Here is a 25,120-nt window from a genome sequence, read left to right on the forward strand (position 1 = left end):
TTACCAGCAATCCACAACAAACGGACGTCTGCAAGCTTTCGTAATCTAACAAGTAAGGGGAGGCCGCGCAATACTTATCACCTTAGCCATCACCTACACCACAAGACCAATATGTGTAGGCCAGGAGGCTTTCCAATTTTTAATTTATTATCATACATATATATTATAAAATAAAGATTATTGCTCCATCCTCCATACACTTCCATGCCCTCTTACAAAGTGTGAAGTAGATTTTGTGTGCTCCAAGTCATTGACTAGAGCTGAAACATGGTTAGCTGGATTTATAAGATCTTTTGTTTTCTAGGAATTTTCTGAACCAAGGAAAATCAAGTAAAATTAATAAAGCATAATGGAAAGGGAAAATATCTAGAGGATGCATTGTAGGATTGCTCATGCCAATAATTGTACCCTCTAAATATATAGGGACGTTTTTTTTTTGTTTTCATGACATGTCGTCCTAAAATTATTGTTCCTAGCGGGCTCTCCACCCCCTCTCGATTGAAAATCTATTGTATAAATCTTCAATCCTGAATGATGCACCTAAAACTCAAGTGTCCCAGGCCAATTATTGCTCTCTTAGGCCTTCTCCAATCCATGGGGGGTTAAACTCAAATTTTCCCCTTCCAAAAAGTGACTATTTGGGTTTTGTCCGGACTCAAATTGTTTTTTCTTCCAACCCTCCTGACTCAAATTTTAAGTCCACAACTTTATTAAATTGTTTAAGAATAGTTTAAGTCTAATATATATTTTTATTGAAAACTTTTCTTCATTTAATCTTTTTAAATAACATCATAATTTAATTTTTTGAACAATTTGACCTAAAAAAATTTGAAATTCCATAAATGTAATTTTATTCCAAAAGTCATCAGCGTGGGCCCAGTCACTTTTTAAAGTTACTATTAGATATATATATATATATATATATATATTTTTAAAGGATACATTTGAATTAAAAGTTGCACCGACAGTTCACTAGGAGCAGACAAGTGGGATGGCCCAACAGACAACCCAATTAGAGCTGGCCCCAGTGTTTTTCTAATGCACATGGGTTATGCCACCTCAGCGTGGGCTCTACTAAATAGTTTTGGGTCCAGGCAATACTTGGAGTGGTATTTGGGTCCAAATTTGAGTTTTCTCAAATTTTGGCCCTGTCATTTTCTTGGGCTGGGAGAGATTTGGGGCAATATTTTGGGTTTAGGTCTTTGGGTTGGAGATGGCCTTACCACTTGTTGCCGTACATGTCCACCCATTCTCAGGGAAAGATACCCATCGATATTTTCTCAAAGTTAACCACTTAAGTCCATTATGATTAACTATGTATTTTATGGACCAATCCAGTTGTGAGGTTTTATCTCAAAAACCTTTGGTACCTTTTTCCCACGTGCAACAGTTGTATTTGATTCACAATTAGGGTATACTAGTAATTTGCCCTCTGAACTTGTACCTAACTTTCGATTAACCCTGTGTCCTTTTTTTTAGAAAATTAAGGACATGAACTTCTTCTTTTTTTCACCAATTTCCCCCCTACCATCTAAATCCTCAACATTTCATCCAATTTGCCGTTAAATATGATGGCATATTGGTCATTTCAAACATTGAAAATAATAAATACATAAATTAAAAATAAAATAAAATAAAATTTGAAATAATAATGATATATTCTCCCTCTATTTGACAACTACCAACATCACCACCCTGATCTCTTTCCCCCTTCTTCTCTTCAACATCCACCAACATCACCATCCTCCACCCTCTGTCTCTTCTCCCCCATGTGTCCACCCCCTCCTCCTTCTCTCTCCCACACTCTCTTTTTGAGTATCTCTCCCCCTGCCAAAGTTTCAGAGAGGAAAACAAAATTTAATAATAAACATCTTGAGATTTTTTGGGTGGCTGTTTCGGATTTTGATCTTTCTTTGGTGGCTATTTGGCTGTTTGGGTTTCTTGGGTAGTAAGGTGAGGTTAATAATAAAGATCTTGAAATTTTTTGGGTGGCTATTTAGGGTTTTGATCTTGAATAAATTTTTTTTGGGTGGCTGTTTGGGTTTTCTGGGAGGTGAGGTTGTGGATGTCGAAGAAAGAGGGAGACAGAAGGAGGAGGGGGCAGGTGAAGGGTGGGCGGTGCTGATGTCTGTGAAGAGAGAGAAGGGGGAAGAGAGAAGAGAGAGAGAGAGAGAGACACTTTGTAGAGAACAAAAGGAAGAAAAACAAAAAAGTAGATCAAAACCTTAAAGCCTAAGGGAATAGGGCGACGAGAGAGAGAGAGAGAGAAGGACACGGGAGGAGGTGAGTCGGGGGTGGGGCTGGTTGGCCTCGGAAGAAGCATCGGGCAGAGGGGGAGGGGAAGAAAAAAAACCAGAGGGGAGGAGGAGAAAAAACCCAGAGGGGAGGGGGAAGAAAAAAAACTGAGGAGATACGGTTTTTATTTTGTTTTATCTTTTTTCTTCTTTTTTTTCCAAATTGTTTTATAATGATTTAACAGAAAATTGGATGAAATGTTGAGATGTAGATGGCAGTGGAGAAATTGGTGAAAAAAAAGAAGTTCATATCCTTAATTTTCTGAAGGAAAAAAAAAAGGACAGGGAGTTAATCAAAAGTTAGGTATAAGTTCAGGGGATAAATTACTAGTACACCTTCACAATTATGTCTAATACATCACATCGTGCCACTTGCCTCAATGAATTTAAGTGAGTGATGAGGCAGTGGGAAGTAATTAAGCTCTATATTGGTGGGTGGAGTATTACTTCATTCGTCCGTACAGGGGAACAATTCCCTTCCCTCTATAAAATGGTGAAGCCAGTTGCTATTGTTACCATAAGAGCCAGCTCCGACTTTCTTTAATTTCTTGCTTCATATCCACTAGCTACATCTGTTGCCAAGTTAATTTCAGTCCTAATGGGGTTTCATCTCCAACTCATCTTTGCTCTTCTCAGTGTAAGCTCTGCAATTTGATTAGTTTTTCCATTAATTATCTCTCATTGTACTCTATATAAACGAAAAGTTTCGTGTTCCTATAATTCTCTCCGATTTTATTTAGTACTTAAGTGTCGTCCACTAATTAATTACACTTTGTGAGATTTGATTTTAATCAGAGTTCGAATTAATGTTGCAGCTAGCAGCGGTGGCACTGGCAAACCATGCTGCTCAACCAGCACCTCAACTTTACTGGAACTCCGTCCTGCCAAACACACAGATGCCAAGAGCTATCAGTGAACTTCTGCATCCTGGTTTGTGTTAAGCACTTTAGAATCTTAGATATCTCTTCATAACATGTAAGAACGTACATGAGTAATTATAGTATGGTACTAGAGTACGTACGGCAACATATTCACAAATGTGTCACTCACTCTTCAATTGGCTGATTACTTATTTTCCATTATGACGTTGATATATAATTTGCAGACTCCACAAATGAAGAAAAGAGCACAAATATCATGAATGCTGTTGGGAATGGAAAGCCAACTGACCACAAGGGCAAACCTGAAAATATCCCATTGGCACTTATATTTTATAACAAGAGATATGATCATCCCACTGACAATCAACTCCATTATAAAAACGTAGCTATTTTCTTCTTGGAGAAGGACATGCGCCCTGGAGCAACAACGAACTTCCAATTCCCTAGAAATTCAAACACGGCTGCTTTCCTATCACGCGAAAGTGCCCAATCGATCCCCTTCTCCTCTAACAAACTATCAGAAATTTTCAACCATTTTTCAGTGAAACCAACATCTGTGGAAGCCAAAACAATTAAGCAAACAATCGAAGAGTGTGAAGCTCCAGGCGTTAAGGGAGAGGAAAAATATTGCGCCACATCTTTAGAATCAATGGTTGATTTTAGCACTTCGAAGCTTAGAACAAGAAACGTTCAAGCAATCTCGACGGAGGTATTGGAAAAAGGAGCCACCATGTCCATGCACAAGTATACAACAATGCCGGGACTGAAGAAGCTGGCAGGTGACAAAGTCGTTGTGTGTCATAAGCAGAACTATCCCTATGCTGTGTTTTACTGCCATGCAATAAAACCAATAGCAGCTTATGTTCTCTCCCTGAAAGGCGATGATGGGGTGAAGGTTAAAGCAGTAGCCATCTGCCATCTAGACACATCAGAATGGAACCCAATGCATTTGGCCTTCCAAATCCTCAAAGTTAAGCCCGGAAAAATTCCTATCTGCCATTTCCTTCCCACTGATCATATTGTCTGGGTTCCGAACCACAAATCTGCATGATCATCACTTAGCAATGTACGTATAATAAGCTTGCACCCCTGTATAATTACCTCCCTACTTATTTCTGCCTCTTCATGTGGTGTAAGATATATGATGAGATGAAGTTTTTGGGATTAATGGTCGGGTTGCCTAAAAAACGCAGATTACAGAAACTGCTTGAAATTAACCCGATCATGTTTTCTCTTGTAACTATATAGACTTCAACTTGTACTCATAAAGCATGCTATATTTATGAAGAGATATTAATCTATATATATATATATATGCTTTGGCTTTGTACTCGATCATTGATTGTTTATGTAGATGATATAGTCGTAATTGGAAATGACACCGGAAAGCAACTAAAGCTGCAAAAGTATGTCTCAGGAATTTCAGAGGAAGGATTTAGGTGATATGAAGTACTTTCTTGGAATTGAGGTAGTAAGGTCAAAAACTGGTAAATTTCTGTCCCAAAGGAAGTATTAATGGATCTACTCATTGAAACAGGAATGCTTGGGTGTAAGCCGGCTGACACACCCATTGAGATAAATCACAAGTTGTGTGAAGACAAGGACCAAGAATCAACCAATAAAGAACAGTACCAACGCCTTGTTTGAAGGTTGATATATCTGGCACACACAAGACCAGATATTGCATATGCTATGAGTGTGGTTAGTTAGTTTATGCATTCACCTAGTGTTTCTCATAGGAATGCAGTTGATCGGATCTTAAGATACTTAAAGTCAGCCCTTGAGAAAGGATTAATGTTCTCAAAAAATGGAGATCTTGAAGTTGTTGGATATACAGATGCTTATTGGGCTGATTCCATTACAGATAGACGCTCTACTTCTAGTTACTTTACATTCGTGGGAGGTAACCTAGTCACTTGGTGGAGTAAAAAATAAAATGTGATTTCTCGGTCTAGTGCAAAAATAGAATATCGAGGAATGGCTCATGGAGTTTGTGAATTATTGTGGATCAGAAGACTTTTGACAGAATTAGGCTTCAAGCCAGAAAAGCCAATAGAGTTGCATTGTGACAACAAGTCAACTATCGATATTGCCCATAATCCAGTTCAACATGATCGAACCAAACAAGCTGAGGTGGATAGACATTTCATCAAACAAAAAATTGAGAATAAGATCATCTGCCTATCATTCGTAAAATCAGAAGATCAACTGGCAGATGCCTTAACAAAAGCTGTTTGTGGAAGAGTATTTCATGACTCACTTACCAAGTTGGGCATTGGTGACATATATGCACTAACTTAAGGAGGAGTGTTAACATGAGTCTCCTACTTAATCATGGAGATTTATTTCCTTGATTAATGAGATTTAATTTCTTATTTTACATAATTGACAAATCATTATATAATTAGGAGATACTATCCTGATTGATTACTGTATCTATTTCCTTGTAAAGCACTTATATAAATTCCTATATATACCTCCTTATGGAGAAGAATAAAACTTAACCTAAAGTATTCAAACCATATTCATATTTTAGCACCATTTCCTTCCCAACTATGATCATGTTGTCTGGGTTCCAACCCATAAGTCTACATCAGTACCTCAGTTGTACATGAATATTGATGGCAACATTGGGCTAAGTATTTGAATTTGTGCTCATAAAGCTTTAATGCTTTTGAGGGCCAATCGTTGTCTACAAATGGTATTGTAGCGTTGTTAGATGGAAGAGGTAACGGGTTGGATTCTCGTTTTCCACTTCTTTATTTGTTGGTTTGTTAAGTGTAGAGTGGAATTGCACCTATATGTTTGTCTCTCACCCCATCATTTCTCTGCCTCTCCACATGTAGAGTGGAGTTGCACCTATATGATAGTTACAATATATATTGTTATTATTAATAGTAAATATTACATTATAGCTTCTCTTAGAGCTAACGACTAGTGTTTGTTATGCTACCTCAAATGTGTCCTTTTGACAAGCCTATGTATGTGGCATTTAATTTGCCATAAAAATTTGCTACTCCAAGAGGTAAGACAAATAGCTAAAGCAACTGTTATTTTATTATTTATCTTTATCTAGGTGGCATAGTAAACCCTTCATTTACCATTGTTACTGTGGGAGCAAATTTTCCCACGAGAATATTCGCCCAAGATTCCTTCGTCTTCTCCGCCTCTCTTTCTCCCTGCAAAACAGATTGGAGTAAAAGAACCACACCCGTGGGGTGTTAGCCAAAGGCCCTCTGATGCCTAAGTTAGGTAGGGTATTTCAAGGAAAACCGGGTGGCCGGAGCCGTGTATGGTGGCCGGAGCCTTGTGTGTGAGAGAGAGAAAGAAAGGAGGTGGCTAGGGTTTTTGAGAAATAATTTCTGCAGAGTTTCAGTAGGAATTTAGACGTACCTTAACCTTTGTGTGTGGCCATTCTTTTATAGTGGTCTCGGAGGCTAGAGTTTCAAAGGAATAATTCCGTAGATGGAAAGGAATTATTGCTCCACAATTTGAAATTGATTTGATTAATTAGGGATTTGATTTATTAGGGTAAATCAAATCCCTAATTGTTGTAGGTATCAAATCAATTCTTAATTTAATTAGGTAACTCCTCATTTAATTGGGAATTGGGGTAGGAATCAAATCAATTCTCGACCCAATTAGGTAATATTCTATTTAATTGGGTAATCCCCAATTAAATTGAATAATTCCCAATTAGGTCAAATAATCCCCAAATGGAAGGAATTATTTGACATAGGGTTTTGATTTAATTAGGTTCCCACAGTTACCTACATAGCTTATATTTAGCAAGCAATGATGTTCTGGGGTGAATTCACAAGAGTGTTATGTAATTCTCTAGGGCTCGTTTGGTACGGGGGACTGTCATGGACTGGACTATGCTTAGGGACTGTCTTGACTTGGCTTGGCTTGGTCTAAGTTGAATAACATTTATCTTACGTTTGGTGTATGCTTGGACTAGGACTAGATTTTAAAAAATAACTATTTAAGGAGTATGATTGGAGTTCAAATTTTAAAAAGAGCTCCTATAATAAATTTTTTATATTTTTAGCTAAATTTTAACTAAAAAAAAGGAGCATGATTGTAAATGCTCTTATAAGCCTTCACTATATATATATATATATATATATATATTTTGTTGGTCTGCCTCCCACCACTACTTTAAAACAACAAGAAGAACAAATATTCATTAATTAATATTTTTTTAAAGAGGGCTAGTCTAATGTAGGCCCTTATAATTTCTATTTCCTAGACATCAACCTAATTATTTCAAAATCTATGCATAAAACCCAAATTCAAACTAAAAATGCTATAAAAGGTCATAGTACTCCTACATATTTACATTGTTTGCCATAAGTCAACCTGACAGTTTTTATTATGGAGTGGAACCTCAACTAAGAGTGACTTAAAGCAAAAATGATGGAAACTTCCAATTTCCACTAAAATTAAGGACACACATATATGATGAATTTGAGCACCGCAGAGAAATTAATTTCATTAAAAATTAGTAGACATAAGAAGTTTGTAAAGTAGAACACCTTTTAGATTATTGTAGAAATTATGTGCTTCCGAAATCTTGGACTTCTATGAAATATATTAATTTGTGCATATTTTTCTTCCTCACGTTGGCTTTATCATATTGTCTAGTGTGTCTTGTGCACCTCTTTAGTGTTCTTTTGCAGTGATCATACTACCAGTAGCGGAGCCAGGATTGTATGTGCGGAGGGGCCGAACCGTAATACAAGTATAGAAAAAAAAAAAATTCAATCTTACATCAATAATATATATATATATAAGAAAAAAAAATTTAGAACTTTGTACTTAATTTCATGTATCAAAACGGAAAAGTCTACTGATAAAATCTCATTTTCCTTTAAACTATTTATTTTCTATTCCCCTTTTTTTTTGTCAAACTATTTTCTATTCCCTTGGCTCATCGTTTGATTATTAGAGGATTACTACTTCCTTTTTTTATTTTAGTTGTGTAATGGGCCTACAAACAATTTACATATAATTATAAATGAAGTTTTATATGAATTGCAAATTGGGGGGCCATTAGAATGGTTATATGGGTCGCATTGTTAAATATATGAACTAAAACCCAAGCTTTACTGCATTGAGAACAAATTGTGGAGGGGCCAGGGCCACCTCAGGCCCTAGAGTACCTCTGCCCCTGCATACTACTATTTCTCACTTATTTTTTTTAAAAAAATTAAGCATGGCTGCATGAATGGCAGATAAGATTCTTGTTAACAGCAAATTCACAGCATCTATGTTTGCAAAGACATTTAAGAATCTTAATGCATATGAGGAATTCATAGATTTGATAAAAGTCAGGAGTAAAGACAAAAAAACTAAATTATCAAGAGTAAAACGGGCAACGAAGAGTAGATTAGTACAAAGAAAGGGAAGACAAAAGACATTTTTAAGAAAAAAATTGTGAGAACCTAAAGGAAGAGGAAGAGAGCTAGTATGAGAGATAGAGAGAGAATCTCCTTTACCAATAAATACAGAATTATTACCCTTATATGGCTGTTGATTTTGAAGATTAGAAGGAATAGTAGTCATGTGATGAGCAACACTAGTGTCAAGGTACCAACTGGAGCCAGATGGCTGCATGAATTGAACCCCAGCAAAAGAAGGAAAGGATTCTAGGCCATTGTGGGGTCCCAAGACACCAAGAGTTGAGTTTGGCGGGGCAGAGTGTGTGCTAAAAGTAGCAGATTGGGCCCAAGGGGGCTGAAAGGAAGGCCAGTTGCTTTGGGGTCCAGAACTTGGAGCAAAAGGAGGCCAGTTGCTATGCGTCGAAAGCTAACAAATGAGCGCGAAGATCAGCAAAGTCAAGAAGCGGAGGAAAATTGAGAATTGCCGTGACAAGCATTTTGTAATCAGGTCCTAAGCATTTTGTAAACTACAATATGATTGACAAACTTCCAACCATTTTCAAAACAATTCTGTTATTGCGGCCTTTGATATAAACTCTTACATTCTAATTCAAAAACACCCATATCGTGAAGAAAATATCATAAAACTTACTGAATCTTACATGACTTCACCTTGGGGTCTTTTAAGGCTTCTATTGTTCTCTGTTTGATTCGCTCACAAGCCTCTGCATTCCGTGGAAGATCAAAACTTTAAATTCAACCAAATGTATGAGATTTAAAATCCAATAAATAAAAAATTACATTCTATCTGTAGTTACCCGAACTACGTTTCCTGCCTTTGTTCCATGGTATTCTCCCTTTGTTGGCTAGTCCTATTTTTTTTCCGTATCTGTCTTTCCATCTCTTCCTTGCTAATACTGTCTGGAGAGTCAGTATGATGCATTGATTGAACCTCCCTGATTGAGCTTTGCTTCTCATATGAATTCATGCCAAATATAGAATGGCAGACGTTGAGAATATCAAATTTCTCAGCCATGTCGGCACTGTGCTTTTTTTTTTCTTCAGCCATTAAAACTCATGGCCCTGTAAAAAATTTCCTTTTCTTATTATGCTGTCTTTTTTCATATGTAAGTTTTTTTGAAAGTTGAATGAAAGATTTCCCTGATCCCATTTTACAATAAAATTTTGAAAATGACAGTTTCAAGTCGTCTTGGTGTGTGTACTCCAAGAGAAACAGGATTAGAATCACAGAGTTATAGATAATGGATGCTACACCGTGGGATTGGAAGATGGTTTACACATAGTTAAACAAACATATCAAATTTTCTTTTCTTTCCTTTTCCTTTTTTCTCAGTTTCACGGTGATCAACCATCATTTAAAATCAGTGCATTGTTTGATGTTTTACTGTCATTCGGTTTCCCAGTATCTTTCCTGTTACTGTATATGGTGTCTTTTTGTTGCTCTCTGTGGGCTGGTCCTGTGGCCATCATTTGATGTAATACTAGCAGATCAGGTTTCTCTCGTCATCCCAATGCTAAAGCTTAAGAAGACAACAAAGGTATTTGCACCTATTTGATATCATAGTTGTTTAATATGTTACATCTTTATGTCCAGGTTTTGTTTTACTGTCATTTTCCAGATTTATTGCTAGCCCAACACACACATTATTTTGAGGAGGATATATAGGAAACCTTTAGACTTCATAGAAGAAATGACAACTGGTCTGATTCCATATCTCGGCTTTACCATGTTTATCTGATGTGTCTTGTGCACCCTTTTAGTGTTCTCTTGCAGTGATTGTACTACTATTTCTCACTGATTTTTTATTTTTTTTTTAAAAAGAAAAAAGTATGGCTGCAGGAATGGCAGACAAGACTCTTGTTAACAGCAAATTCACAGCATCTATGTTGGCAAAGACATTTAAGAATCTTAACGCATGAGGAATTCAGCCAGCTGTTAATGTGAATCAGTTGATGAACCCACCAATTCGTATAAGTAACGAACATGTTTGTATATAGTTTACAGTTTCCTTGATGATTTTCATTTCCTTTCTGTCGATATACCGTTTTGAGAGGAAAAAGAATATAGACTAGGAAAATTTCAGCTTTTGCTATGCTTCGTACCCTTGAATCCTAGCTGTTTCTTGATCCAACTCTCTTTGTATTACTTTGCTTTTGTCTCTGTTTTGCTCCTTCCCGTTTGGATCGTTCAATGACATCAGACTTACAGAGAATTTGTTGAGGGTTGACCCCAATCTCTGGTTTGAAGAGATGTTCCCTGTGCTGAAATAAAAGCCATGAAACGTTCTTTAAAATAGTTTGAAATGTCAAACTTTAAATCTTGACCACATATTCAGATATGATTCTGCCCAATCAATAACCTTAATTGATATAGTTCGACAAAAGAATGTATCTAGGCAAAAACAAACATGAAAGCTTCAGCTCCAAAAGTCCCTCAAGGCTTTCAAATGAAAAACTGCATCCAGCTATCTAGCCGCAACAGAGAACTATATGTACCCAACAGACTGTCAGACTCAAACAATCACTATTGACAGAACTATCTCAAAGCAGTTGTAGACATCCCCCTAATTTTTGCAAACACCGTTATCACGAAACTCATTTTGACAGATTTATTTAGAAACTGAGTGAAAACTTTGAAGAAAACTAGCATTACATATCACCTGCATTATGTGAGGGTTGCAGAACTCAATGAAGTGATTGCCTCACGGTTTTGGCTACATTATGTGAAGTTAGAAGTTAGAACCTCCAATTGATTATGCATAAGCATCCGAGGATAGTTGAAAGGGAGCATGCTGCAAAATCCACGACAGAATAGTAGAAAACTACTGAACTCTCACCGCCCTACAAATCACATACATATCGCCAATTGTCATACTGGCACTAAGTTCCAATTTCTTTAATAACTTAAAAAGCATGCTTGTTTATATACTTGAAGATGGTTTAACGTAGCATCTACACAAATACAAGGTCCATTAACATATAATTACAATCTTCAAGAGTAGGTCGTTCTGATAACCAGCAAATAAAATAGTGCAATGCATGAAAATCCAAAGTCAATAAATAGAAGCATGCATTCTATGGTATTTCTACGGGAACCCCAAGCCACCTTATGCCAAAGCATCTTAGATAAGACTGCCTGAACTCTTACGTAGCATTATTCACAGATGACAAATTCGCCTCGATTTGGATTAGAATCCACAGCTTCAATAGACATACATATTCTAAGATGAGAAAGCACTTCGGTACTCACAATAGCAACCCCCACTGCGCACGCACACACACACACACACACACACCAATAATCTCACCTTCTTACTCAATATCAATAATCTCGCTATTTGAGTCATCCTCAAGAATGTTGTATACTGCCCAAATCAAACTATAAACTAAAGAGAAAATGGCACAAAAGAACCACAAATGTATGCAAAATTGAAATCTTGACAAAATCCCCATTACCATTCAAATTTGTACACTGAATACTCAGATTAGCAATTTGATCAAACTCAAAATGAAGCCAAAGAAATTTGCACACATAGGTATTTCGTATGTTCAAACAGATTGAAAGGCATGAATTCTTGCACCATTTTCCACATAATTTAACAACCAAACTACCAAAGCTCAGTCTAACATGACTTCAGTTGGAGCAGCACATACAAACTCAAAACGAAGCCAAAGATCAAGCTTACTTGCCAAATTCCATGACAAAAATTGAAAAGTTGCCTTAAACCTGGAGATCACTCGAGAGCATTTACGGCATTTTCAGGGAGCTGTTGCTGCTGCTGCTGTTGTTGTAAAATGAACTTGCGCTGAAGTTTAAGCCATTGATTCCAACAGTGCAAATAACTACCCAGAATTTAAAATCAGCCAACCATTTAAAAAGGGAGAAGAAGAAGACTTAAAATTGAAATGAAAATTCATGACTTACAGCCAGCGCAGACAAAATAAAGCAGACGGAGGAGCTTTGGCTCTGGAGGGCCCGCTAATTCTTCTCCACTCATTGCTCTTCTCTTCTTCCTTTTACAGACTCTTCTGTGTGAAGTAGAGAACTGAGAAAGACGACGACGACCTGTTTTAGTCCGAAACTGAAATGGGTCGGATCATATCGAAATAGGGTGTTTATTTATACATGTACAGCCCGTGCCTCGAAGGCCCAAACACAATACTTTTATATTCATTCCAAGTGTTGGGCCCCGTTTTGGCCCAAGATGGCAGAAAAAACTTCTCTTTTGAGACTTTGAATTAGAATTTGCAGAGAATTGAAGGAGATTTTGATTCCATATATATATATCTTGGCTTTAACATATTCATCCGATGCGTCTTCTGCATCTTTTTAGTGCAATTTACTGTGATTTCTCACTGATTATTTTTGCGAATTTGAAATTTGTGACCCTTGATTTCTTAATACATGAACTAGTCTAACAGCATTTCCAGCAGCTAAGGCTAGACTCAGGCTGGGGGGGTTTGGGCAAAAAAGTGGTTTTCAGCAACAAAAGCAAGCCCGGGCAAATGGTGGGACCCAGTAGACTGGGCTGGCCCGAGGGCAAGGCTGATGTCAGCGTGCAGACGTCACGTCGACGTCAGCCCTGCGTCCAAATTTTTTTAAATCGTACACGTGGCGAGCGCTAGGCTCTCCAATCATATTTTTTTCCAGCAATCCAACAGTAGCCAATGTTTGTGCAATAAAAAAATGAATTTTTTTTAAAAAAATACCAAAAAAATTACTGATTTTTTTTTCTCTTACCTTATTTCCATTTTTAACATTTAAATGTCTTCGTCCTTTTACTTTCATTTATTTTTATATTACTTCATTTACTTAAGTTTACAATGTAAATAAGGAAGTATCCCCTATTTGGATTCAAATAAAAATACTAGAAAATTAAATTCCCATCAAATCAAAATATGAAAAATCGGTTTTAGTGCAAAATACAATTTAGGCTAAAAATGATGGCTCATTAAGAAAATATATACTTCATATTAAAATTTCATAAAATCAAGTTTTCTTATTTGATGTGTAAGGAATAAAAGCAGCCAAAAATTATCTTGAGAAAATGATTATTCTGAAAAATTATTTTTCATACTTAGTCAATATTGCACCTCTGCTACAAAAATTCTGGGTTCGCCAGTGTCTATAAATACCAACCAATACTCTTCACTTTTAACACCAAACCCTCATACTTTTTTTTTTCCTATATAAATACCAACCAATACAACTAATAAAATAAAATCTTATCAGAAAATATTATCTAATATGAATAGTATTGACACGTAGAAACCCAAAAATCTTATCCGAAAATATTATCCAAATTAATTGTTTAAGTAAAAAAAGTTGTGAAAAAAACAAAAAAAATGAATAGTATTTGCCATGGCAAGCCTAAACTGCTGAAAACACACTTTGCTGAGGGGGGCTAAGGCAGCCACTATTCACGTGAATAGTAGCTGCCCTAGGGCTCCCCTTGCCATGGCAAGGGGCTAATTGGTGGAAATGCTCTAATATGAATTAATAGAAAAGATTTTTACAACATGAATAGGGCATCTGATAACATTCATAATACTGATGAGAAGAAGAAGAAGAATAAAGGAAATTTCAGAGAGAAATCTATTTCTTGAATCGTTTGTTAATTAGTTTCTACAGAGAGATTACATTATATACTTAGCCTTAGCTTTTCTTAGCTTCTAAACAACATAGTAACAACCTAACTAACAGCACGTGACACCATAACTAATCTAGTGCTGACTCAGCTTAGCTGTTACACAAATGGTTTATACAATTACCCTCCCTCAAGCTCAGCTGAGTTCCTCAGTATGAGATTGGTACAATGCTTAAGAAATATGGGACTGTGTAATCCTTTTGTAAAAACATCTGCAAGCTGTTCTTCTGTTGGCACATACTGAACTTCAAGATCTTTGCATTGAACTCTTTCTTGCATTAAGTGAAAATCGGTATCCATATGTTTGATACGTGAATGAAACACTATATTGGAGCTAAGAGCCAATGCAGATAGATTGTCATAATACAAGATAGGAGGTGTAGGAAGACACATATGTAAATCTGCAAGCACTTGACGAATCCATGCTAAATCTGCTACAGTATGAGCCAATGCTCGATATTCTGCCTCAGAGGAGCTGCGAGACACAGATCCTTGCCTTTTAGACTGCCATGAAACTGGATTTGCACCAAGGAAAATAATACAGCCTGTTATAGATCTTCTTGTAGAAGGGTCTGCAGCCCAGTCAGAATCACTATATGCAGACAAGTGCCAAGGACCAGGACCAAAGTGAATACCATATGTAAGAGTACCCTGTATATACCTCAATATCTTTTTAACCATATGAAAATGAACTTCAGTTTGATTAGTCATGTACTAGCAGATTGTGTTTACTAAATACGCAATATCTGGTATGGTAAAAGTTAAATATTCACTACTACAAAAAGTGAAAAAGATGACTAGAAAAAAATGATGGTTTAACGGAAAACCGTCGTTGTGTTTGAATAGACGACGATTTAATAAAACCGCCATGTATAATTAACTTAAACACCTAAAAAATGGAGATTCCTATGGGTATTTTTTAAAAACGACACACCTAATTAAAAAAGCGACGTCTTATTTAAAAAAGTTTTCCTTAGAGTAAACTCTGAGCCCAGAAACAACGGTAGAAGGTATGAATCCACCGACGTAGAAAGTAAAGACGACGGTGTAAATAAACAGCCGCCATTTTTACTCCATAATAAACACGACCAAGTTTTCGTATCTAGCGCCGTATAATTTCAAAAAAATCCACGGCGGTATATTACAAAATACCGCCGTATTAAATGTATGTACAACGACAGTAAAGATAAATTTATCGACTTATTTCTTGAAGTGTACTACGAAGGTATCTTTAATTCTAACCAAGTTGGTTTGTTCAATTAACGACGTATAACAAAATTTACCATGTTGTGAAGTTAACATTACCGTCTTATTTATTTGACTTTATATGTCCACCCTTATATCTAAACCGTCATCTTAGTAATATTATTTTTTTACTATTTATTTATTGGATTTGGGTATCCTACGACGGTAGACCAACGTCATGACAAGAATTGAGAATAACCACGACAATTTATATAGAAAACCGCCGACATAATCAATTTTCTGAGACCATCGTATTTATTTACTTTATACGTCTCACCCTATGTCTAAACCGTCGTCTTAATATTAATTTTTTTTTTACTAATTGTTTCTTAGATTTTGGTATCCTACGTCGGTAGATCAACTTAATGACAAGAATTGAGAATAACCACGATGGTTTATATAGAAAACCGCCGGCAGAATCAGTTTTTTCTGAGATCCCAAGAGTTTCGAAATCTTACCAAATGAAACTCTGTTCCTCATCATAATCGGACCACAGAAAGACAAAGGCACATACACAAAGGCGGCAGAATCAGATTTTACACGTTGATGATATATGTGTCTTTGTGTCTTTGAGATACACAAAGGCACATATACATCAACATCCAAAAATTTGTCTCTAAAATTTGACGACGGCAGCCTCATATTTGCATTAAGAGAGACAATTTTTTGGAAGTTGATGATGTGTGTGTGTTTGTGTCTTTCAGATACACAAATGCACACACACATCAACATCCAAACAATTGCCTCCTAAAATTTGACGACGGCAGCCACAGATTTGCATTCAAAGAGACAATTTTTTGAACGTTGGTGATGTGTGCATGTTTGAGAATCAAATACACAAACATACACACACACCAACATCCAAACAATTGCCTCCTAAGAGGTGAGACAGAGCCAAGGGCAAGAAGAAATTGGAACCCTAATTGAAAACTGAAACTGAAAGAACTCGTGATTAAAAACTCAATTTATATAAATAAAAAAATCATATCCACTCAGTTATATTACACCTATCGACGTTTAACCAAAGGAATCAACTTCGGTTCTCAAAACACAGAAGACGTATTAAACATACGAGGTTAGGGCAAACAACGTTGGTGAATAACTAAAGGCAACAAGGTTTATACAAACAACGTCGGTTCTATATAAAAACACATCCTGGTAACTTGTAATATCACTTCTTCAAAAGTAAACTTTTGACGTGTAGAGCCCAACTAACCACGTCGTTTTCGGAATACAAAAAGTCAAAAGGCTTTTTTACTAACCACGTCGGTTGATGTTATTTTTATGTTGTGGTAAGTGCATACTAGGGCGGTTTTTATGACTACTGTCGTTGTATTTATCTCGGGACACTATATAAACTTTTTGGTCACCTGACCTAAACTTTTACGTTCTCTCTAAAATTTTCAGTTTTCTCTCAGTTTCCCTCTCATTTTCGAAAAGCTGCGTTTTTTATTCTCAGTTTCCATCTCAACTTTTATGTTCTTCCTCGTCTTCGTCTCCAAAATTTGATTCCGAAGAAAACTTTCTTTGCAAGACAAAGATTTGAAAACTTTCTCACTCGGTTTTTTTTTTTCCTTAAATTCTATCATTTGAAGTTTTTTTTTTATTTTAAAAAAGAACGAGTCTCACTGATGTTTGAAACAAGACTCAGGTTTGAAAATGCCAAATTTTTCACTGTTCCCACTCACAGGCCATGTGAGGACGACGGATTTTTCTCGAATTTGACGTTTTTGTTGACACACCACGATGGTAATTAAATTCGTGCTATTTCAATAGCACGGATGTTCATAATAACCGACGTGGTGTGTTAATAAATATGACGTTTGAAAGAGAAAACCGTCGTCTATTTTTACAAGAACGTGAGAGAGAGAAAACTGGGCGATTTTTTATTTATGAACTTATAATACGATGGCGGTTTTATTTAACTGCCATCGTTTTAAGTTAATGACCACGTCGTACTAGCACATCCACGTTTCTATAGATTAGCACGACAGTTCTGTTTGTTTGCCGTTGTCTGAATTTTCATTTTACGTCTGTATTTTACCTAACCGTCGTTGTTTTTCTTGCAGTTCGTATTTCTCTCTAAACATGGTTTTGAAATCTCAAAGTAAGGAGGCTCAAGTGTCAGAAGGCCAAGGCAAGGACATTGCAGTTTCAAAGGCACAAATGGGTGAATCCAAATCTGTTCCAAGCAATCCTGCAAAGAAGAGATTTACTTCATCTTCCGAGAAAGACCCAAGCTCTGCGACATTTCATGAAGTGACGAAATTGACTCGAGGTATCAACACAATGAGCCGTGTTGTGAAGAGAAAAATCCAGAAGATTAAGCCCGTGGTTGAGTACAATAAAAGTGGCAGACCACATGGCAAGGCTGCTATTGAGATGCAGAGTTACATTGGTGTTTTGGCACGCACTAGAGTCCCTCTTGTGGACAAGAAATGGACTCAATTGCCAAAGGACCTGAAGGAGCAGATTTGGGAAGCTGTTCAAATGGCTTATGTTGTTGGGGAAGGGGGCAAGAAGGTGGTGTTGTCGTCTGCAGCCAAAAAATGGAAGGATTTTAAGTCTATCTTAACTAGGTAGTTTATCCTTCCATTTGCAAATAAGAAGGAGAAGTTAAACGAGCCCCCTTACCTTTATAACTTCACAGAGAAATCTCAATGGGATGCCTTTGTAGCTTCAAGGTTATCCCCAGATTTTGAGGCTGTGCATTCTGAGCAGTCATAGAGAAGAGAGAAATGCGAGTACAACCATAGGTTGTCTCGAAAAGGGTACGTTGGTTTAGAGATCAATTGGAAGAAACCATGCTCAGAGAAGAAATCGATCGATCTCTGCTATGGAAGAAGGCAAGAGAAGATAAACAAGGAAACATCCTTGATCCAAAGGTTGCAGAGAAGGCAAAATTAATTGTAAGTTTCATTGACTCTGTTCTAAACTTGTAAAATTTATTTTTCATTCAGACGTCGATCTTTTTATTAACCGTCGTTAGACATGAAACACCACGACGGTTTTATTCACTGCCTTTTAAAAAAGATATAACGTCAGTATTTTTATAAAACCGACGTGTGTATTGAATTAAAACGACGGTTTTGTATTTTTGTGTTAGGTTTTTTAAATTAAATTTTGAACTTTCTTCATATTCACACACACACACACACACACACTCTCTCTCTCCTTCTCTATTTCTTTGCAATTGGTTTGTCTGGATCAATGAATATTTCGGTTAAGTGTTTTTATCTCTGATGTCAAATAAACGACGGTCATTTCATGGACCGACTTGTTAATTTGTACAAAAGGACGGTAGTTTTGGGCCGACGTTTTAAATGATTTTGTGCGCCTATTTGTTAAATAAACCGTTGTCGTAACATCTTTACCACGTCGTTTAATATTTTTATTAATTTATTTATTTTAATTAGTTTTATTATCTGTTCACTCACTAACATTCTCTCTCTCACTTTTAGGATGATTTGAAAAAACAAGTCTTCGAGGCACTCTGATTGTCTCTGGGAGCAATGATGTTTTGACCTTGGCTTTGGGAACCCCTGGCATGGTGGGAGGGTTAGACGTGTTGGAGCCGTGGTTTCCCCAACTCAATTCTTCAATTTGCCGAGACAGCATAGAGTAAAATTTGCTAACAAATTGAAGGAAAGTGTTATGGAAGTAGTGAGAGAGGAAACCAAAAAGATGGAGGCCATGGCAAAGGAAAGTGTTATGGAGGCAGTCAGAGCAGAGAAGGAAATTTTGTTGAAAAATTCAGTCAACTAATTCCCAACTTTGATCCCAACTTGCTCTGTAAAACTCCAACTACACCAATTACTCCAATTCCTCTAATTACTCAACAGCAAAGCCCAAAAAATCCAAGGTCTGACAAAGCAAGCTGCTCTAATGTGAGAGATCTTGAATTGGATGAAGACAATCCCACGAATGATGCTGATGCTGATGCTGTTGAAAACCGTCGAGATGAAACGGTAAAATCTCTGACATTTGATTTTTTTTCTGATTTTTAAGTTTTAAATAGACGTCGGGTTTATTGTACAACCCATTGTCTATTTTAACATAGAAGACCTTTGTATTGTGTAGCGACGTTATAACATTTACACAACGACTGTTATGTATTTACCGTCGTCTATAACTTTTACCCTGTCGTATGTTCTAGAAACCGTCGTTGATATTTTATACCACATCGGTTTTGTTGATTTGTTGGAGTCGTTTGTTTTACTTCATGTACAAACTAACTTTTATTTCTTTATTTAATTCTTGTTATAGGATCTCTCAAAGCTTGACATGCCAGCTCCTGCGTTAGCCCTATGCCAATATGTCGAGACCAAGTTGAAGCCTACTAATATGACCATTAGAATTCACATGCCAGAGGAAATGTTTGGCACTGATCATGATACCTGACTCTTGAGTGAAGACATTTTACAACTTGCTTCCATGGTTGAGATTGGATCCACAGTGATTGCAGTATACATGAGGTAATTCTAGAAATCCAATTTTGTTTTTTTGTTTTTTGTTTTGTTTTTAAATTTCCTTTCTTTTAAATTAAAATCTCATTTAATTGAATTTCATATATTTAATTAGGTACCTATTTGACTGTTTAAAAATGACAAATATTGTAAACCTTGTTGGCCTCGTGGACCCTGGACAAGTCAGTTCTCAATCTGGAACATTATCTCACCGTTCAAAACATCTCTCAGAACGCTTGAAAAACGCTGATGGGGATCAGTTTTACTTGGTGCCTTATAATCCAGGGTTAGTCCCCTTCTATACTTGGTCCCTTTGTAATATTTTTTTTTGGTAGTATATTTAATATATATGGATAATTTTGTGTAGGGGTCATTGGGTGTTAATAATTGTGAAACCAGCTAAGGAGACTATCTATTACATGGATTCATTTCCACATCGGTCTGTTGACGAGGACATGAGAAATATAGTGAATACGTATTAATGAAAATCTAAGATTTTTTATTTCTACATTTGAATGATACGATGGATTTTTCGAATACCGACGTTGTAGTGAAATCACAATGACGGTATATTATAACCGACGTTTGAAATTATTTACAACATCAGTATTTTCTTGAAACCGTCATCTGAATTGAAATACCACGTCGTTTGTGTTTTTCATTTTATGACGTTTTAATTTTTTCTGTTCAACTTACATTTCAAAACAACTTTGGTAATACGTCGTTTTTCTTCGTCACCGACCTTAGAATGATACACAACGACGGTTCTTATTTTTCAACGTTCGAAAAAAATACGACGTCATTTGCTTTACAAAACTGTCGTCTTCACTTATTTACCACGACGGTTAATTGTTTTGGTGTTGATTTTTAGTTTTGTCATTAACACTTTTTGTTTTCTTGAAACAGTTCAGTCAAAATGTATAACTCTCACACAGGCAAGCAATCATCACGTAAATCACCCATATGGAAAAATCTACAAGGCACTCCTAGACAACCAACAAATGTAGAGTGTGGCTATTACGTGATGCGTTTCATGATAGATATAATTCATGATCCAGGCCTAGCATTTGAGAAGAAGGTAAAATTTAAGATATAATTTCTTTATTTTAATACCACGACGTTTTCTTTCAGAACCGTCGTTTTATTATTTGTAACACGTCGGTTTTTGTTCTTTATTTGCAGTTTGACAAGAAAAAGGAACCAGTTGTATATACTCAAGAACATATTGACAAAGTCAGGCTGCAGAGATACAAAGTCCATTGTTGAATGTTTTGGTTTGGATGCAAATAGGTGGGGAAGCTAGAAGTAATAGGACTAACAAAATTATTGAAAATTGGTTTATTGGCTGACTTTGGTGCCATTTTGTATTTATTGGGAGAAGAATATTGAAGAAATTTTTTTAATGTGCTGGTGTAATTAAATTCACTTGTTGACCATAATGGCATGCTCTGGATTTTGATGCTTTTGTTCATGTTCTGATTGTACAAGAGTAATGATTGAATGTGCTATTGTTAAATTTCTTTGACCTAACTTCGTTTTAATGGACTAAATATATACCAGATTCTATTATTTGTTGAATACATTAATGTAACTTGGTAAATATGATTGAACTGTTCCCAATTAAAATATTAGGTAGCAGATTTTGAGAGAATGGAAAGGAAATTAATTGGAAATGGGAAAAAAAAAACCATAAATGTTTTAAAGGCACGGATGGAGGATGGGTTACAAATATATATTAAAACAATAAAATAATATAAAGGCACTGATATCTGTACCTAGGCAATGCATTAGTTACGGATGTATTTGGGAGTGATGTATGCGTATTGGGTGCTAGTAATATGGGACCTACTGCAAAAATTAGGCATTGATTTTTATAATCAGTGACATATTATCAATAGAGGACCCCTTTAAAAGATATTGATATATATATATCAGTCCCTAATACTACAATAGGCACTGTTTTCAGTCCCTAAAGAAGCCAAAAGGGACTGATAGCACTCAGTCTCTTTTTGAGCCCTTTTTTAGTAGTGCATGAAACACATAATTGGAAAGTTGATAGCAGTCTAAGGCACTGTGGCCCTTCTTGCCACAAATCTGACAAGAGATCACAGTAGTGGAGGAATCTGAAGAAGAATGCCTATGGTAGTAGTTTGGAGCAGTGTGTCCACACTCACTACAAATTTGACACTTAGGTACCACGCCTGGCCTTGGGGTAGAATTAGAAGGAAACCTACCACCTTGAAAACCTTGATTCACATAGCGCCCCATGGATGCACGACCACGACCAGAAGAAGGTCGAGAACCTTGTTGTGTGCCGAAAAAGGCAACAGGAGTAGGAAGAAAACCAGTACCCCTAGACTGAGCCGTGTCCTGAGAAATGCCAGAGTAGAAGTAGTTGAGGTATGACGATGAACCATAGCATGAATTGGAGTCGGAGAAGACACAACACATGCCTCTACACTCTGTTAAGCAGCAAGTAGTTGACTACGAAAGTCTTCCAACGAAATGGAAGTGTCACGAGCCACAAGCACGGTCTTGATCATATTGTATTCAGCAAGGAGTCCATTCAAGGCCGTAATCATGAGATCATCATCAGACACAGAGACTCCAGCAATGGAAAGCTAGTCACGAACATGTTTAAGCCGAAGCAAAAACTTCTCAATCGTATTAGCACCTTTCTAAGCAATATGAAGCTCTGTTTTGAGATGATTAAGATGAGCACGGGAGACAGTGGCATAGCGATCAGTAAGACTCAACCAAGCCTCGCGAGCAGTCTTACTTCCAATAACATACTCAATCGCTTCATCAAACAAGGTCGCAATGAGTAAGCTAAGCAACGCCTTGTCAGCCCTCAACCATTCACGATACACAGCTGTAATCGTAGAAGTGACGCCTTCCTCATCCACAATCGCAAACTTAGGAGGAGGAAATAGCGTTCCATCGAAGTGACCAAACAGATCATAGCCTTCCAGAATGGATTCCATCTGATAACGCCATTTGAGATAGTTTTCATCATTCAACTTGATAGTGAGCATGCCGAGAAGACCTTCAATCTTGAACGGAGAAGAAGTCGCCATGAAAGCTTAAGGTATCACAGAAGAAGAAAGAGAAGAAAACTATGCAAGATCTAGAAATCGAAGAACAACACAACGAAGAGAAGTGTAGAAAGAAGAAATTTGTGAAGAAATTTGATGCAGAAACGGCAAGAATTAGAAGAGAAGAGAACAGAAATCGAAGAATGGGAAGATGAAATTGAAGAATTGGAAGATGGAAATCGAAAATTAAGGGTTGGAAGATGAAATCGAAAATTGAGGATTTAGCAGGAACAAGAAAAGTTGCAGAATCGATAAGAGATCGATGAGAATTGTGAGCAGAAGCAAGAAAAATCGAACCTAGGCTCTTGATACCATGATAACATTCATAATACTGATGAGAAGAAGAAGAAGAAGAAAAGATATTTAAGAGAGAATTCTATTTCTTGAATCGTTTGTTAATCAGTTTCTATAGAGAGATTACATTATATACTTAGCCTTAGCTTTGCTTAGCTTCTAAACAACACAGTACGTAACAACCTAACTAACAACACGTGACACCATAACTAATCTAGTGCTGACTCAGCTTAACTGTTATACAAATGGTTTATACAATTAGCATCAACGTATGGCTTGACTGTTATCAATTTCAACATTTTGCTCTTCACAACTCAATGCTCTGTTACTTTTTATGGAGTTAATGAATATGGACAGAGTGAGACGGAGAATTGAGTTTTAGGGGGGTAAAGTGTGACAAATTGAGTTTTAGGTGGCAAAGTGAGATTCAAATTGAGTTTCAAGGGCCATATCAATAATTAATCCTTTAAAATTTTACGTTGTGCCATTTGTGTAGAAAGGATTTCTTTGTGAATGACTGCTGCTTGTCAGTGATACGTGATATTTTTTTATGTAGTTGCCTTCATGCGGGGCAAACAACTTGGAAAGAATGACTATCTTCCAATTTCCTTAGAAAAATTTTAAACAAGAAAACAACTTGGAACTTGGACTTTGATTGACATGGAAGATGCGCTGGTATCGCATATCAGCTGCCTTAAAAATCAAAAAAGAAAATTCAGTATAAGAAGATCTTCGCTTGAGGACGAAGATCAATGCAGACTTTTATACACAAGGTCATTGCTTTGGTTTCATTTGTGGAAATCTCTCTTCGACGTACAGAGGGGTTTGGATAATTTGTGTTGTGTGGTAATGGCAGCTTATAAACCTGTCATTTTGTGCAACAGTGGGGGCCCTAGAGACAGTTTAGTATAAGAATAATAAACTGAAGAGGAAGAGAGATGAGAGACAGAGGTGAAGAATGATTGCACAGACCAAGATAATCTGTTGTATTATCAGCTGTATATATGGTGTACACGGGTTAGACTTTCTCGAGTCTATTTACAGAAGGCAAGTAATATAAGGTAAGTATAATTAATCTCATATATTACAGAATCAATTGTAAACTAATTCCTAGCTGGGATGAAGCTGATCTTGTGATGGGGAGTCTGTCAATGCTAATTGGGTGGGATCGACTGATTTCATGGAATGGGCTGATTGTGTGGAATCATGATATGCATCATGATTCTCTTTATTAAGAACGGTGAAACATGATTTCTTTGCAATTGTAACCCAAGAGAGTTCTCCCTTGGCTATGGCTAAACTTATCCAAGACCCGCAGATTGCACAGAGAATGGGCATAGAAGCGCAACGGCATGTGACAGATTCATTCTCTACAAAAATATTTGGTCAGCATTTGAACATATCAATACCTTGTTGACGTTGCTTGGACGAAAGAAGACTGAAGACTGCATGACCTTGCAGCATAAATTGTTCAATTGAATCAACTCAGAGACTGATATATTAATTTGTTGGGTTTAATATATCCATCAATTTACTGAGTGTGTGGCTATTGGTGAAGGGATTTCTAGATTAGTTATGTTTTATGCCTTTCGTCTTTTGGTCCTGTAGTTAACAGATGCTAGTGGTGACTTGTGAATGAAGAGAGAGAAGATTTGCTACGAAGGTTCTGCTTCTCCTGCAGTTTAACATCAATAAGGACGCCAATGTAATGTTGGATAAGGCTTGACTCCCACTGTCATTCTCAGGCCATATACATTCCCAATTCCATGAAAAATTATCACCATTAGTCAGG

The 25,120-nt window shown here is 36.7% G+C and overlaps 1 protein-coding gene and 1 long non-coding RNA gene across 5 annotated transcripts; one reads left to right on the forward strand and one right to left on the reverse strand.

Annotated features, from left to right (window-relative positions):
* Window positions 1,473-4,508, forward strand: LOC18780240 (BURP domain protein RD22). 2 transcript variants are annotated; one of them, XM_020562542.1, is made up of 4 exons: window positions 1,473-2,931; window positions 3,110-3,224; window positions 3,400-3,420; window positions 3,472-4,508. In XM_020562542.1, exons 1-4 carry the CDS (start codon window positions 2,893-2,895, stop codon window positions 4,224-4,226), a joined length of 930 nt encoding a protein of 309 aa, XP_020418131.1. In that variant the 5' UTR covers window positions 1,473-2,892; the 3' UTR covers window positions 4,227-4,508. The 2 variants fall into 2 exon arrangements, with proteins under 2 accessions (XP_020418131.1, XP_007211649.2); XM_007211587.2 differs by having other exon boundaries at window positions 1,478-2,931; window positions 3,400-4,508.
* On the reverse strand, window positions 10,498-12,657 carry LOC109948424. 3 transcript variants are annotated; one of them, XR_002271046.1, is made up of 3 exons: window positions 12,506-12,657; window positions 10,941-12,423; window positions 10,498-10,842 (listed from the first exon to the last, which is right to left on the reverse strand). It is a non-coding gene; the product is annotated as an uncharacterized LOC109948424 (long non-coding RNA). The 3 variants fall into 3 exon arrangements; XR_002271045.1 differs by having other exon boundaries at window positions 10,531-11,421; window positions 12,308-12,423; XR_002271044.1 differs by having other exon boundaries at window positions 10,531-12,423.

The sequence above is a fragment of the Prunus persica genome, chromosome G4, assembly GCF_000346465.2.
Source record: "Prunus persica cultivar Lovell chromosome G4, Prunus_persica_NCBIv2, whole genome shotgun sequence".
NCBI classification, from domain to species: Eukaryota; Viridiplantae; Streptophyta; class Magnoliopsida; order Rosales; family Rosaceae; genus Prunus; species Prunus persica.